At 38.7% G+C, this 17,415-nt stretch overlaps 1 protein-coding gene across 1 annotated transcript; it reads left to right on the forward strand.

Moving 5' to 3' along the window:
* Window positions 1-1,710: 1,710 nt before the first annotated feature.
* On the forward strand, window positions 1,711-17,025 carry LOC139943907 (protein SpAN-like). Its single transcript, XM_071940792.1, has 10 exons — window positions 1,711-1,820; window positions 4,412-4,529; window positions 5,176-5,314; window positions 5,802-5,871; window positions 7,288-7,482; window positions 8,280-8,418; window positions 9,120-9,230; window positions 10,102-10,196; window positions 10,931-11,052; window positions 15,017-17,025. Exons 1-10 carry the CDS (start codon window positions 1,764-1,766, stop codon window positions 15,138-15,140), a joined length of 1,170 nt encoding a protein of 389 aa, XP_071796893.1. The 5' UTR covers window positions 1,711-1,763; the 3' UTR covers window positions 15,141-17,025.
* Window positions 17,026-17,415: the final 390 nt, after the last annotated feature.

A 17,415-nucleotide genomic window follows, 5' to 3' on the forward strand; every position in this document is an offset into this window, starting at 1 on the left:
GTTTGGCTAGTTTAAACAGGTCTTTTAAACTGAGCCCTGTGCATGTAGTAGAGTTAGAAGAGGTGATGTTTTTTAGAAGAGGTGATGTTTTTTTTTTTTTTGTTTTTTTTTAATTCATTAGTGGGGTTACATTTCTGGCGAGAGCAATACACCTAAAGTTGTTTTTTTAAAGTGATTATTGTAAAATAATCTTGTTGTTATTAAGGATGTTTCCTTTTCCCCCAAAATCATTTCTATAGGGAGATGAAGCATTGTATGAGTTTAATGTATTGGAAAGTTGCATTATGTCTTTGATGTATTGGTTTATTATCAAGTTCCGTTCTCCAGTCCTTTTTAATTACGCCGGGTGCGACTTTGATTAAAACTGTATTTCTCCGTTGAAATTGTTTTGTTTCGTTCATTTTCCCACCTTCTTTGTTTTTCTGAGTGGGGGGATTGGGACTTAATGTGTAATTAATAGCCCATAATACGTCACAGCCCTTGCTATTAGGGGGGACACCGCCCTATTTTATAACATGAATTTATTTAAGTTGTGAATTTTACAAAGGCCTTTTTGTCCTTGATCTATGGTTAAAGGAACACGTTGCCTTGGATCGGACGAGTTGGTAAAAAGCGTTTGTAACCGTTTGTTATAAAATGCATATGATTTTAAAAGTAGAATACAATGATCCACACATATTTGCCTCGAAATTGCGTGGTTTTCCTTTTATTTGGCGAACCACCACGGTCGGCCATTTATGGGAGTCAAAAATGTTACCTCGTCGACAAACCGTGTTTGTCGATGAGGAGGGGAAAACCACGGAATTTCGAGTGATACTGTGGATCATTATATTCTACTTTTAAAATATCTTTCTAATCATATGCATTTTATAACGGTTACAAACGCTTTTCGAAGACCAACTCGGCCGATCCAAAGGCAACGTGTTCCTTTAAACCTTACATGGTACTACATTTTGCTTGGTTTGGGGGCTTGAACATTTGCTTGTAACAAACTTTCTCCCGATACTGAGGAGAACACTCGTCTGATCTGCCGTTTTGTATATAAAATATTCTTTAAGTGTTTATTGTTCTTTAGTCTTCAGTAACCTCTATGTACTAAACATACTGATCTATGTGCATTAATGTTTCATAGAAGATGAGTTTATTTTATATCATAAACAGGGATGAGATTGTTCAGACTTTTGGCTGAATTCAGACTTTTTATGTTGGTCTGGTGAAGAAAATCAGACAATATTTTTTCCCCACAAAAACAGAAATCCTGCTCATTGGTCTACTTCTCTAGTGCTTTGGATACTGTTTCCAAAAGCTCCTTGGAATCTATAACCCCAGGGGTTACCAAACAGTAGAAATGGCATCATTTCAACATACCTTTGAATTTGTATCCAAGTTTCAGACTTTTTCGTTAGTAATGACTCTCACCCCTGCATAAAATGGAGTTCGGAAGAAAAAAACGGTCTTTGGGAGCTCCGGACAACTAAAAAGAAAAGAAAAACGAATTATTATTTAATTTCTTTTTAAATCGAAGGTATTAATTATACAAATAAACTAATTACCGAGTGAAAACCATAAATATTATAATATATAATAGACCTTATAGCAAAATGAACACTATTTTGGGCGTGTGGTCCCCGTGCAAAGTGGGCGTGGTTGCGGCACTCTCGAAACCAATAAAACCCACCGATTCTGCACGATATCTGCAGTTCTGTAATAGTTGTGTTCAGACTTATTCAGTAACAAGTGACGGTCGTTTATTAAACGCAACCATGAGATTCTTTGTCTTTGCTCTGCTTGTAGGGTGTTCCCTGGCGGCTTCCTTGGAGGTAAGTACTAATGAAATAATCTTGCTGTTATCTATAGTGATATGCGAATGTTATCCTTCAGTTTAAATGATTTGGGTACTTTTTGTAACACAAAACAAAATGTACACAGTTTTACATTAAACTTACACTGTTTGAAGATAATGACACTAGAAAGCGTACCTTAAAATATTAGTTGCTGTGGTGCTGTAGTTTTTGAGAAATGAGTAAAACAATATCATGAAAATACGTTTTCACATACTAAAACAATTTTCGTCTCATGATCACTGAGACGAAAATTATTTTCATGACATTGTTTCACTCATTTCTCAAAAGCTACAGCACCTTAGCACGTAATATTTTCAGGGAAGCTTTCTACTATCATTATCTTCAAACTGCGTAAGTTTAGTTCAAATCTGTAGACATCGTGTTTTTGTCCTACAAAAACTACAAAGACCCTTTAAAGGCTCCGAACACTATTTGTAAATACTCCAAATAGTTCGTACCACCAAAAACTTACTTGGTGAGGAGCAACGGATCGAGACCTGTTATAAAACGATGTGTGAAACTCTGAAGTAAACGTGGTTTTTGAAAAAGATGTATATTCTTACTCAAATAAGTAGTGCTATACATGTATAAAAATGCATTAAGTCTTTTAATATTCTGTTAGCAACAATGTGTCTTCTTTCTTTCAATATTCTATTGATGACCCGATTGAATCCAAATTTTAACAGGTTGTTGTCTTATGCTTAATATGTTGAGATACACCCAGTGATACAACATGGTATTTGACAACACACCAAAGGAGTCCAGTGACTTTAAAAATTATCAAAAGTTTCTGACTCTTTGCCAACAAAACTTTTCATATATGCATCGACTATCCACGGATAAGACCTTTATGTCGTCTGATGGATTACGAAGCATTATGTTTCCTTGACAGGCAAACGATGATATTCACAGTAGTCTATAATAAACCATGGTAGATTTAGATTTAAGGTTGAGCAAAGAAAACTTGACTTTAGATGATAGCCCATATAGTTGGATAGAGCGCCGGCCCGTTAAACCGTAGGTCTTTGGTTCAACTCCCGCTCTACAGTAAATGTTTCTTTGATCAATCCCAAATCATTACCTGATCAGCTTCCCGTGTGATTTATTATTTGCCACTATTACATTTTGATATCAGTTTAAGTGGGGAAATTATTGGCTATTGTTTCAATTGAAGTTACCCCTGTGTTTCTAGTTCAGTATCAAACATTCATTAACATGTTTCCTCCCTTACGAGCTATATAGGCCTACAGTGATTAAAGTGACACGTTGCCTTGGATTGGTCGAGTGGGTCAATAAAAAGCGTTTGAAACCGTTTGTTATAAAATGTATATGGTTAGAAAGCTGTTTAAAAGTAGCATATAATGATCCAAACAAATATACCTCGAAGTTGCGTTGTTTTCCTTTTACTTTGCGAACTAACACGGTCGGCCATTTCGGGCGTGCCGTGTTGGTTCACGAGTGCATACGGAAACCTTGCAATTTCGAGGCTTGTGTGGATCATTATATTCTACTTTTCATTGTTTTTAATAACCATTATGAACTTTATAACAAACGGTGTTAAACGCTTTTCATAGACCAGTTCGCCCGATCCAAGGCAATCAAACGTGTTCCTTTTAGTTCACTATTTTGACAGAGTCCTTAAAGGCAGTGGACACTATTGGTAATTGTCAAAGGCTAGCCTTCACATTTGGCGTGTCTCAACATATGCATAAAATAACAAACCTGTGAAAATTTGAGCCCAATCGGCCATCGAACCTGCGAGATAACAATGAAAGAAAAAACACTCTTGTCACACGAAGTTGTGTGCGTTTAGATGGTTGATTTCGAGACCTCAAGTTCTAAATCTGAGGTCTTGAAATCAAATTCGTGGAAAATTACTTCTTTCTCGAAAACTATGGCACTTCAGAGGGAGCCGTTTCTCACAATGTTTTATACCATCAACCTCTCCCCATTACTTGTTACCAAGTAAGGTTTTATGCTAATAATTATTTTGAGTAATTACCAATAGTGTCCACTGCCTTTAAACCAGATTATTGACTATGATATTTGTATTAAAGGTTTTACGTCAAACAGTGAACGATTTTGGTCGCATTTTTGAGATATCGCTGTACGGACCGACTAAAGTATCAGTGCATGAATACTAACCCCTATACTTCGAATACACAATCTGAGAAGCGTTACTATAGCTTCTGATGGCTGACCAACCCCGATCAAAATAGAGAGAACGCCAACAGAGGGGGCTAGATAGCTCACAGCAATCCTTAGGTCGAAGGTTCAAGTCCCGCTCTCTAGTCAAGTTGTCTTTGTTCAACCCAGAAGTGTACATAAACAATTCATAAAACCTGTGGCTTAACATTGTATCTCTAATGCAGATCTTAAATCTGGTCTGTGTCTATAAGATCCTGTCGTACCACAACGTTCAAATCTCTTCTCAAAACTTATCTTATGTCACAGGTTTTTTAATGATACATTTTTTTCTTCTGTCGTTCAAATATATATATTTTTTTCCGGTTTTATTATTATTTATAATTATTATTCATAATTATTATTCTGCATTATTTCTACAGGGAGAAACACGTGTAAGACGTAATGCACATGCCGCAGAGGTGGACTGTCCCGTTACCTTGTGGCCAGGTGGCAAAATTTGTTACACATGGGACTCTTCGATCAGTGACTCAGCCGATGGTAAGTTGATTTGCGTGTCTAATGACCCTATCTAGAATAATGACCCCTAACCCGGTAGGTCACATTAAACACTGCGTATACCAGAACGGGACAGTTCATAGGCCCGGTTAAATTCCTGCAGTTGCGAATGCGATACGAATGTTGACGTAAGAAATCCGCAACGGGGTAAATTCGCATCGGTTGACTGGTGCTCCAAAAAATCCATGTGACGTCATTCGCCAAATTCCGTGACGTCATAATTTGCATTCACATGAATTATCGACCGGGCTTTAATAACGGTAGGCACTTTTTATTTTTTATTTTTTTATTTTTTATAATTATAAATAAGAACCATTCTGTCAAATACGGTGGGCCACATTTTTAAAGTTAGCCATTGTTCTTGTCACATGTGAGGTTGTGTGCTTTCAGATGCTCGATTTCGAGACCTCAAAATCTAATTCTGAGGTCTCGAAATCAAGTTCGTGGGAAATTACTTATTTCTCGAAAACTACGTCACTTCACAGGGAGCCGTTTCTCACAAGGTTTTATACTATCAACCTCTGTCCATTACTCGTTACCAAGTAAGGTTTTATGCTAACAAATATTTTGAGTAATTAACAGTTGTGTCCACTGCCTTTAATTCTGATCGTTGGGTTTCTACCTGCAGGTCCTAAAATGATGAAGTTGGTTGAAGATGTGTTTGATCATTACATGGATGTTTCATGCGTCGAATTTTACCCATCAACCGCAAGCGAGTGTGACGGAATCGACGCAATGGATGTGAAATTGGTTGAGCAAACCGCAGGGTAAGAACACAATGAGTTACTTGTACACTTTTGATTCTCTATTTTAATTCGTTGGACTATTATTAGATGGATTGAACATTACATCATTGACCACACTCTCGGGGCAGCCAGGAAGTTAAGCTACACATTATACGAGCAACCACATGAACGTGGAACGTGCACTTGTCAAAAAATTGTGTTGTTTCTAGGTGATGACGTCGCCGTTTTTGACTTATTTCTTGCTCACGTATATGACGTCTGCACTTACTTACGTACCTAAAAAAGGATAAAACGTGCACCAAAACCAGAAAAGCCAAGTCAGATTTAAATAACAAATTAACAGTTTTCGTGTTAGTGTGCGGTCCAACATAATCTTTCCGGAAAACACTGAATGTTGAAGCGTCACTGTTATCACTATTTTTATGCCACTGTAGTAGTACATAGGAAAATCCAAATAAATTGACATCCATCTAACCGTTACTTATTGAACCATGTATTACTTTTACAGATGCTGGGCCCACATTGGATGCAGCAACAGTCAAAATACATTCATCAATGTATCTCCAGAGTGTGCAACTGTACGTATGCCGTAGATCGCAGGTCTAATTTATAGTTCGTACTTTACGGGAAACGTCTCTAAAAAGTGGCATTTGATGACGGCCGGGCAGTTAGGGGTTTTGCAATTTAACACTGCCATTCGTTTCTTGAGTAGGAGACTATGTTGCGACGTTTTTTTGTGTGTTAAATAATCCTATACAATGGGGATGGGGAACATTGTGCATTAAACGGCGTTGTAAATAAAGTAGTCTCATCTCAAGACGGGAACTGGCAGTGTTCAGTGAATAATCCCTTCACTGCAGTGTAGTAAAAAATAAATGCGGCCGCGTCCGCATGCATAATAGCTTCCTTACAGGATTGTCTTTGACTCCTTTTGATAGCTTCTTGGGCCGATAGCACACTCTTTTGAGTGATCCTCCTACATCCCACGTTAATTTCCCATAAGAGGGACAGAATCTCCGGTTTTTATAAGCGCAGTATAAAGACGTCCTGCCCTATTTCATGTTGCTTATAAGCACGAAAAGCTGCTAAGTACAACAAACATATGCTCAGAAGGTTTACCATTACCAGCCAAACCACCATGTCACATATAGGCCTACAATTTGTGACTGGTATCCCGCTCGTTTGTGCTTAGCAGACAATTGTTGTGCAATATGTGCTGCTGAAGCAGTACTTTGAAACCGGGTCCAGGGCTGGATTTCACAAAGAGTTAGGACTAGTCTTATCTCGAGTTAGGACGAGTTACTCGTTAGGACGAGTTACTCGTCCTAACTTAGGACTATCCATGCAATAGGACTATCCATGCAATTTGTATATCTCCTAGGACTAGTCCTAAGTTAGGACTAGTCCTAACTCTTTGTGAAATCGACCCCAGGGGTGGATTTCACAAAAGTAGTCCTAACTTAGGACTAGTCCTAGGCAATGCTAAGAGATAGGACTGGTCCTAAGTTAGGACCAGTAACTCATCCTAACTTAGGACTGGTCCTATCTCTTAGCATTGCCTAGGACTAGTCCTAAGTTAGGACTACCTTTGTTAAATCCACCCCAGGTCAATACGGGTACAACAATTTAGTGGATAAACTTCCAATGACGCAAGCTTTCCTTTTCTATGATTGGTCTGCTTCCAGTGAGACGTATAGTTTTTAAGCCCGTAAACAAGATCTGGTGTGTGGCAGGAGATTCTGAATTTTGCTCCCCCGCCCCCATAGCGCCCTCTTTTGAAACATCCCCTTCCAGCCCACTTTAACTTTTCCCATAATGGGGGGACGGAATCTCCTGGGATACCAAATTTGGAACACCGGTTTGAGTTTATGTGGTAGTAACGAGAGGGGTCGAGGGGGTCATGAGTTGGGGTCACAGGAGTTTTCGATCAACCCACAATTTATAGTTGAAAAATAAACAAATAATGTATTTCTCTTCTTTTCTTATTACTTTAGTTTGGCGTGGTCACTCATGAACTCTTCCATTCACTTGGGCGGTACCACGAACAGTCCAGAAATGATCGCGATGAACATATCAAAGTCAACTGGGATGCCATCATAACAAAGAAACAGGGAAACTATAAAAAGTGTTCAAATACGCCGTACACCGACACGTATGACTATCAATCCATCATGCACTATGGTGATATGGTATGTAATTGTAAGCAGAGGTTTGATTAGACTTGATGACAAGTCGTCAGTCAATGTATAGGCCAATTTGTCTGTTGCCTGGGCTGCCTAATTACAAGCGTCATAAACCTCTATAACACACATCATGTATATGCAACTGTCACAGTGCGAGCCTACGTTCATATTGACACCCTCACACATTTTTGGGGACCGATGATGTGTGTACCGTCCCCGCAACTACAGTTGGAACGAACACCGACTTGATTTTAAGACTAAGGTCTGATAGTCTGTGACAATCACATTTCTTTGCGATGTTGATGGTGTTTTTTTGTTGTTAAATATTATAGAGCCCACTGGTAATAATTGTCTTTGCTAGTAGAAATGAATGTGTAGGCTACATTGATAGACTTTTCATTAAAGTGTCCACACAATGTATAAAGGGAGACTTTGAAACGCTAGGTGGCAGCAGACTTATCAGGAATTTGTTGGTATTTAGGTCTGGGGCCACTGATCTCGATCAGTAGTTTGAGCCACTGATCTCTGCTTTTCAGTGATCGGAGCGTCCCGTGATCCCGGACTAACCGTTGCGACTGAATGACCACCAGCTTTGATGCTTGATAGCTCAGATGGTAAAACACGTTAATCCGGAGTTCGCAGGTTCAAGTCCCGCTGTGGTAAATTTGTCTTTGTCCAACCCACAAATAATGACTGTGGGAAAGTGCTAACTACACGATTAAGAGTTAGTACACGTCGAAATGTGTGTTTATGGTACACAGTCCATTTTAACCAAATTTGATCATTTAAATTTTCTCCTACAGTTTTTCGCCAGTGGATCGGCAGAAACCATGACCATCATTGAATCTGGCAAAGAATTATACCAGAAGCTCATGGGAACGCAAGCGCAGTTGTCCCCCTTAGATGTCGTTACTCTTAACACTATGTACAACTGTTACCCCGGTATGTACGCAACAATTTTGCTTGATTAATAAACCTACGAGCATGTAATGCTGATTTAAGGCAAAGGTTTAAAGAGTTAGAAGGATACAAGAAAAGTCACATGTGAAAATTCAGCCGAATACATCACAGTCTTGTTTCCTCGGTAACATAAAGACCGTATTGCATAACCCCTGTTATCGCCATGAAAATTTACATCAGCAAAATCATTAGCAACAATCCTGGAGCTCTTTTTTAAACTCTAAATAGAGTCTTCCTATACTTGTCACCGACCACTAATTTAGGAACTCAACATATATTTGTTTTTTGCGTACACAACAGTTGGTGGCAGTGTAAGAACTTTGTGTTTTCCACGTTATGCACCAGTTACATAAACTGACAAACCTGTAGAAGTTTGAGATCAATCGGCCATCTGGGTGACGAAAAAAGAGTGAAAACCCGACTACACATGACATCGACTAAAATGTAAAAAAAAATTAACAAAAATAAACGCTTATTGAGCGCGATAAGCTCCAATCCTGAAATAAGTTGTATTTATTTCTCATCAAATATTACATTTCAGACATAAATATTTCAATTGATATTTTCTACGATCATCATCATTGGACCGTGTAAGTTTTATGTAAATCTGTGACTAAGCCTATTTTTTCATGCCTACCAATTTTGTTATTCATTTGTGGAATTTACTTTTTCTTGGCGAACAGCCGGTACGGATGTCAAATGTGCACATGGCGGAGTTAAGAAGGCAAAGGGTGGTTGCTTCTGCGTGGAACCATTCACAGGGAGTAGTTGTGAAGAAGTCGACCCAAAATTGGGTAAACATGCTCTTTATTTGTTTGTTTTGGGTAAACGTGTAGAGCTATATATATTGCTCTCAATGGGTAAAAAAAGGGATGTCAGACAACTCGTCCGTTGGACAACTCGGACCATTCGGACAACCCGACGGTTGAGACAACTCGACTGTTCGGACAATGGTCGAGTTGTCTGAACTATTGAGCTGTCCGAACGGTCGAGCTGTCCGAACGGTCGAGTTGTCCGACGGACGAGTTGTCTGAACACCTGTAAGTGGTACCAACGGACCATTAAAACATGGCCTAGGCTTTAATGACGTATATGCCGCTAACGAATACGACCAAGTATAAGACTAAACTATAAATAAAAGTAAACTTGCGGGTACCATGTAATAATTTCGTTTTGAGGGAGTAGGCTCTAAAAAGAGTCGGTGTGGTATCAACGTTTCGTTCGAACAGTAGCATACTCTGCTCTCTTTTTTCTCTCCTGAAGACAAGCAGGGTATGCTGTTCGAAACTTCGAAACCAAGCCGGCTCTTTTTAGAGTTAACACTCACTCAGAAGAACAAGGTTGTACCCGCAAGTTTTAAACTATATAGATACTCATATATATTATTCTTGATCCTTCACATCAAGTAATAAAGCTTCTAACACCACTTTAAAACAATCAACGTGGTTTGTGTTTAGGAAAAAGTAAAACAAAAAAAGGGAAATCTTTACCCCCTAAGCAAATTCATAAGTTTGTCTTCACTAATTTTGTGTACTTAAAAAAATCTAAAGTAGGCCTGTATTTTCTATTTCTCCTTCGCTCCCTTCTGTGCCCCCCCTCCCCACCCCATTACGCCACTGCAAAAACGTGGATTCTCAACGCAGAACCATTATTCTTGTTTTGCAGGAGCTATTATAGAAGTTGAGGGTGAATCGTTTGTCGAATCGCCCAACTTTCCCGGGAATTACCCCATCAATCAGAAGTCGTTCGTTGTCTTGCAGGTATGTAAATAACACTCTTGGTTCAGGAAAATGTCCCCATCTCTCTGTATTATGAGTGGCCAGCGCGCCGTATCGCCCACCAGCGTCGCGTGAGATTCTCCCATATAGATGGATTCTACGGGTTCGATTTCCAGGCGTCAACCGAAAAAGTGTTTTAGGTCCAAAAGCTAGTCAAACTCTATTGATGATTGGATGTAGCAAAACACTGACTGAGCATTACAGGTTAGCTGCTAACACGTCTTAAAGGCACTGGACACCACTAATTACTCAAAATAGTTATTAGCAAATAAAAACCTTACTTGGTAGTGAGCGATGTAGATCTGTTGATAGTATACAACAATGTGAGAAACGACCCCCTCTGAAGTAATGTAGTTTTCTCACTGAAGAATCTGGGCTGAGAGCACACAACTGCGTGCGACAAAGGTGTTTTTCTTCTACTATTCTCTCGCAACTTCGATGACCATTCAAATTGTCCACATGTTTTTCGTTTTATGCATAAATATGTTGAGATACACCAAGTGAGAAGACTAGTTTTGACAATAAATGAAGATGTCCAGTGCCTCGTGAAACAAAATGTGTAAAAACTGTTTTTAGGGTTGGTGGGTCATAGCGAAAAATTTTGGGCGACTAAATATATGGATCTCCTTTTTTATATAGATCATGTCTAAATGTTGAAAGCTCTTATGAGTTTTTTAAGGCACTAAATACCTTAATTTGCTTCCAATATTTCGCAGTGTCCAGCAGGAAAACGTGTGAGCATCAAATTCCTCACATTCCAAGTCGAACAGTATGGTACCGGATGTGGCTACGATTGGGTTGATATTCGCGCCGAAGAGGGAGAAATCTACGGTGTCAAGTAAGCTGTTTTTGAAGGCATTTCTAACCATCTTTTCCTTTTTGATATACCTACACACATCTGAGCTTTACGCCTTTTTCTTTAAAGGCAGTGGACACTATTGGTAATTACTCAAAATAATTATTGGCATAAAACCTTACTTGGAAACGAGTAATGGGGAGAGATTGAAGGTATAAAACATTGTGAGAAACAGCTCCCTCCGAAGTGACCTAGTTTTGGAGAAAGAAGTAATTTTCCACGAATTTGATTTCGAGACCTCAAGTTTAGAACTTGAGGTCTCGAAATCAAGCATCTGAAAGCACACAACTTCGTGTGACAAGGGTGTTTTTTCTTTCATTTTTTTTCTCGCAAGTCCGACGACCGATCGAGCTCAAATTGTCACAGGTTTGTTATTTTATGCGTATGTTGAGATACACCAAGTGAGAAGACTGGTCTTTGACAATTACCAATAGTGTCCACAGTCTTTAAACTTTTTAGATTTAGTCGTCTGATTGTCACCTTGCAACAGAAGCTTAAACTGCCCCTTGTCATAAATTTACATAGGTAATTTATCTCAGAAGCACGGATTATTTGCTTGAAAACACGGAATTCAAATAATATTTTCTGAAACTCAAAGTTCAATGATAAGGTTTCTCGGAATCTCTGACATGTCTGACTTCCAATGATAATTTGGAAACAAGGAACTCAAAGTTTAATCGGAATCCAAAGATAAGATATCAAACACGGAATTCTTAGATAATTATAGTGTATCTCGGAAACTCGGAGTTTAACGATTAGGTAATCCAAATTAGAGAGATAACTTTTCCTTAAATTCCGTGTTTTTCTACCTTATCATTGAATTCCATGTTAACTTTCCTTGTAGATACCCCATCTTGGAATTCTGTGTTTCATAGATACCTTGATCTCTTAATTCCGTGCTTACGAAATACCATAATTGATTCCTTATTTCGAACCCACGCTCTGCTGACACCGGAGTTCGAGTTCGGTGCTCTAAACCGCTCGGTCACGACAAATAACGGGGAGAAAACAGAGAGCCGGCCTCATTAATGTTCTGTAAATAGGGCAGACCCTCAAAATATTCCATTCTAAAGAGCTGGTTTGAAACCCCAAGAAATGGGTTCGAGTGTAAAAAAACAACAACAATATTGTGACCTGGGGGTTGTTGACTTTCAGCATGAGTGAACCGGAGTTTTTGTTCACCCCGTTTTACACTGTACAAATTTCAGCCCGCCTCCGATCGGGTAGCATGCTCTGGCCGGATAGAAATCAACCCAGGAACTATGGTTGAAAATATCAATTCGGATCGAAATTGCATTTTTCAGCCCGCGTGAATGTTGCTATCTCTGATCCGTGTCGAAAAAGAAGCGAGACTGAACCGGAGAGGACCCGGGTGGGTTTCAACGTAGCCTTTAGTCAAGGCGCACGCGGCACACCGGATGGCACGTATACAACCCAAAAAATTTAACGCACGAAAAAAGACTATCACCGCGAACGGCAAAGCCGCGAAGCGCCTTTACCAACTAGTTTTGGGGCCTTATGTTTTGCCCCATATTATGTCATGCATAATGCATTAGCGTGGTGAGTTGCTGGCCAATTTATAAGAAGCCACAATAGACTGTGCAAGTCTCGCGAGAAATTGAACTTCCGGGACCATTGTGGTCCCAACCTAATGGAGTTTTACGTTGGGGAGATTTTGTTCTGTCAATAGTTTTAGTTTAACATAAGTTATGACTCTAAAAAGTGAATATGTTCTTGCGAATGTAAAAATAAGTGATTAAAAACAGAAAAGTAAAATCAATTCAACAAGTTAACGAAGAAAACTAAAGAAAAAAATTTGACCTCCAGTTTCCGGTTTACTCTAAACAATTAAGAATATTACCCAATTGACGTTCCCATTGTCGCTGAACCTATGTGATGATCGCACCAATTGGACGTGATTCACAAACGGGGTTTATTAGAAAAACCATCCAGGTAGATGTCGAACAGCGATCCTCGTCCCGATAAATGTATTTTTTTTACGTTAATTTAAACAAAACAATTATTATGTACACGAATTAAAATAATAATTATACAAAAAAGTACGTTAAAAATAATAATCTTTAAGAATTTTTTAACAAATAACAATTTCAATACAATTTGGTTTTGTACAAAAATATACTTTTTTTCGAATTAAGTTCTCGTTTTCGCTACGTGCGAGACTTACACAGTCTATTACTTGCATGACGTCACAAGAACGTTCGATGCAAATTCGTTACATTTTCTCCCACCAAAATCGTTGGCAAATGTAAAGAAAAACATAAGGCCCCCAAAGCAAGTTGGTTAAGGCGCTTCGCGGCTTCGCCGCTCGCGGTGATAGTCTTTTTTTCGTGCATTAAATTTGGGGCTGTGCTAGCCCTGGCGGCCTTACACTTTCGTTTTGTACTACAGTAACGTCCTGGACATCAGGGTAAATTTCTGGGGCGGAAAATTTTCACAGCTTCATAACTCAAATCTTACCTGCAAGAAAGCACCAATTTCAACAGATTCACATTCCATGGCAGCATATGTTTTTCTGCGGTGGGTTTTGATCGTCATATATTCTTCACAAATCCGTAATTTTCATGAAATAATGCAGCTCCCAACGTTAATGAATTCCCATTTTTGTTCGTACTCTCACAGTCTGCCGTGTGTACGCAAGACGCACGACGCGCAAATTTTGAATCGTGTTGTTAACGCTGTGCAGTCAAGATACGGTGAGCAAGAATTCATGCGTCTAAGCTTGCATCATGCGTCTTGCACGCGAATGTATACGCACGACAACAGACAACACTGTGAGAAAACGATCGAAACGGGAATTTGTTAACGTTGGAAGCTGCATTACTTCACAAAAATGACGAATTTGTGAGGAAAATATGAGGACCAAAACCCACCGCAGAAAAATGTATGCCGTCATGGAATGTGAATCTGTTGAAATTAGTGGCTTGTTGCAGGTAAGATTTAAGTTATGAAGCTGTGAAATTTTTCCGCCCCAGAAACGGGCCTCAATACTTAGGACTCTGTTCCTGTGTACAGAGAAAGAGTCCTATATAGACTGTGCAAGTCTCGCGCGCACCGGAGCGAGAAAACACGACAACTGAAGAACTTAATTTTTTTATGAATCAAATCTTTGCTTTAATTTTTTCTTAATGCCGAATCTGAACAAAAAAAATACCCATAAGAGCTTGTTTAAATTAGTATAGCTTTTTAACCAAATACACAATTATCGGTTAAAGTCTATGTATAGACAAAAGTAAAACTCTGGGACAAGGATGTTTGTTTGATCTGAAATGTTTTGAAACCCCTTTTGTAAATCTACGCCCGAATGTGAAACTACTGAAAGCTGGTTTATATGCGGACGCACGATGGTCGCAATGGCGTTAGATAAACGCGTGACGCATTTTAAAGAGGAAGCCGACGCCTAAGCGACCAATGAAAAGGCTTTCCACCCGGCGCGGCCAAAACAAGCGTCTGCGTAAGTTTCGAGATCGGAGATGGGCAAAAATTCTTAATTTTTTACAAGTAACCTGACCTGAGGTCAAGTTTAAATATCGGTTTTTCTTCGTTATTTTGTTGACTTTATTTTTACTTTTATATATGTTGTTAATTAGTATTACATTTTTAACAACATATGTCATTTTTATGGTCATAAACTATATTAAACTAAAGTAATGGACGAAACAAAATCTCCCCAACGTAAAACTCCATAAGGTTGGGACCACAATGGTCCCGGAAGTTCAAATCTGCGCGAGACTTGCACAGTCTATAGGGCTAGGGCTGTGCGTGCTCTCCGGTGTGCCGCGTGCGCCTTGACTAAAGGCTAGTTTCAACGCGGTTCGAAATTGAGGTAGTGTGAAAAGGCCTTTAGGCCCTGAAATAAATGGACCTACTTGCCGGGAGTGTAGGGACATGAAATTTACATTTTGTTTTTATTTTGCCTTTTCTATAGATACTGCGGAAAAGATTTGCAAGATGACACTCTTGTGTCAGAAACCAACTTCATGGTGTTCAAATTTGTCACGAACGGGTCGTGGGAGTATGAAGGTTTTGAGGACGAAGTCACATGTGTCTAAGTATAGTACACCACGAGCCTGTGTAACCACGATTTGGAACAACAACAACACCAACGGCAGCAACAACAACAACAACAACAACAACAACAACGCATATTTACGCTATGACAGAGAGTGCAACCGTGACACTTTCATCAGCACAGATCGGTTATTAAAAAACGTATCGCATTTTTTTGTTATTATCATAGAAACACTAACAAATTGTTAAAACTGTTGACGATTCTTTTAACAAAGTGCCCAATAATCTACAATTAATATCAATATCCCAATAAAAGCTATACACCCTCTTATCCAAGCAGGTATACAATATTGATCAACGGTGTTGGATTAAAATGCTGTATAACGGAATTGGAAGCACTGACAATATTCTCAGGGAAAATGTTCATGTTTTTGTGTGTTCAGTAATACACAATAACAAAGAGTTCTCTTCGATGTTTTGGTTGCAACGAACCTGAACCAGCTGTTTTACCTGAGATACAATTTTCTCGACCATGACTTCATTTTTGTACTCAGAAAAAATGGTTCTAGTATAATGATCAACTTCGTAATAAGTAAATTTTCAGACTAAAATTAAACAATGATGTTTTTATCCTCACCAACTTGTAGGTCTGTCATGCCTTAAACCCTTAACCAAGCTACTGAGTGCATTGCTGTGATTATTGTAACGTTGAGTGTTGTTGTAATAATGTTTAACATAAGTCTAGAAATGTTTGCTAGGTTTGGCAGAATATGCTTTCAAAAGTTGTGCTTCTTATGTATGTATAATATTATAGAATATCCGCCAATTGTAAGGTGTAAACTTGAGATGCTGTTTTTCGCAGAAAGGTCGTTATGCAGAGAAAATATGATCAGAAAAAGAGGGGAATACAGGATTTTGCATAATTTTACAGGTCTACAAGTAGGTCTAAGCACTATAAAAGTATGTGTAGTGTACTGGGCCCAATTTAATAAAGCTGTTAAGCAAAACAGATGGCTAAGCACAGACAAATCTTGCTCAGCAGAAATAGGTTTCCAGCCAAAATACCTTATGTATACTGACCTATGCTCTTTTTTGCCCCGCAGAGAAACTTGCTAAGTACACTTTGCTGCTTAACATCGTTATATGAAATTGGGCCATGATAACTTAAAACACAGTAAACATGTAGGCCCTAAGATATAGATAAGAGTCAAAGCCCGTGTGTAGTGAATGAAAGCTTTTTAACGGGTTGTGATGTCAAAATCAAGAAACCCGAAAGACATTTCAAATGTATAGGGCCTCTTATGTTTTAGTTTCGGTCATTCCAAAGCTCTATGGCTTTTGGGTGAGGATTATTTTTTCTTCTGAACTCAAGTATAAAATTGCTTTCAAAAAGGAAAATCAATAGTAAACGAATTTGTCGAATGGCTAAAAACAAATCAAAACTTAACAAAATAATTATCAATATAAAATTTGAATTGTTTTCATCTCATACAATAGTCGTCAGCTAAACTGAAGGTCTCATGTAAATTTGCCCCTCTCTCCTAGCACATTATTCAATTTAACGGCTGTTTGCTGGCCCTCTGACAGCGGTAGATAGAAAAAGCATTCAAAATTAATAGTGTTTAATAACAATGTTTTTAAAAAATTAGGCTATAAATATCAATGTTAACTTGCTTAGAACGCTTTTGTAGCTGCTGATAGAAAAATAAAAAAACATTCTATAGCAGAGGTTTGTGATAACCAACATGACATTTTGGTCAAAAGTATCTTCAAATGTTTTGTCGAAATGATCAAAGATTATTTTTGTTCAATAATGAAATTGAAAACCGATGTTGGAAACTTTTTCAATCGCAAACACCTTAGCTGGTATAAATTTTCATGTTATCACATATCTCTTCTGTAGTGTATAGTTTAAAATGCATCGCAAAACAAACTTGTCAATGTATAGTTATGCTATGAGTTGTAAGGTCTAAACCTTGTTCCCAACGAGATCCAGCCCTGGTTTTACAGGTGACTCAATTCACCTGAAGTCATCACATCATAAATCTTGCGCCAGGGGTCAGATTCCCTTCATGTTACAAAATTTTTGCAAACTGGGCCCTGGAAGTTTCCCCAACAGCGCCCGCTATTGGTAATGTGCGCTGCGTAGTGGGGGGGGGGGGGGGGGGGCCGCGATAGTGAAAAACAACGTCTTGCACAGAGACTAGCGTGTGGCTGGGTCCAATTTCATAGAGCTGCTAAGCACAAAAATTTGCTAAGCATGAAATTTCTTCCTTGATAAAAACAGGATTACCTACCATATTTCCAATTGTTGCA

This window comes from Asterias amurensis, chromosome 11, assembly GCF_032118995.1.
Source record: "Asterias amurensis chromosome 11, ASM3211899v1".
NCBI classification, from domain to species: Eukaryota; Metazoa; Echinodermata; class Asteroidea; order Forcipulatida; family Asteriidae; genus Asterias; species Asterias amurensis.

Coding starts and splice junctions, on each gene's coding strand:
- LOC139943907 (XM_071940792.1), top strand. CDS start 1,764: ATGAGATTCTTTGTCTTTGCTCTGCTTGTAGGGTGTTCCCTGGCGGCT. Junction 1,821..4,411: donor CCCTGGCGGCTTCCTTGGAG/GTAAGTACTAAT, acceptor TTATTTCTACAG/GGAGAAACACGTGTAAGACG. Junction 5,872..7,287: donor TATCTCCAGAGTGTGCAACT/GTACGTATGCCG, acceptor TTATTACTTTAG/TTTGGCGTGGTCACTCATGA.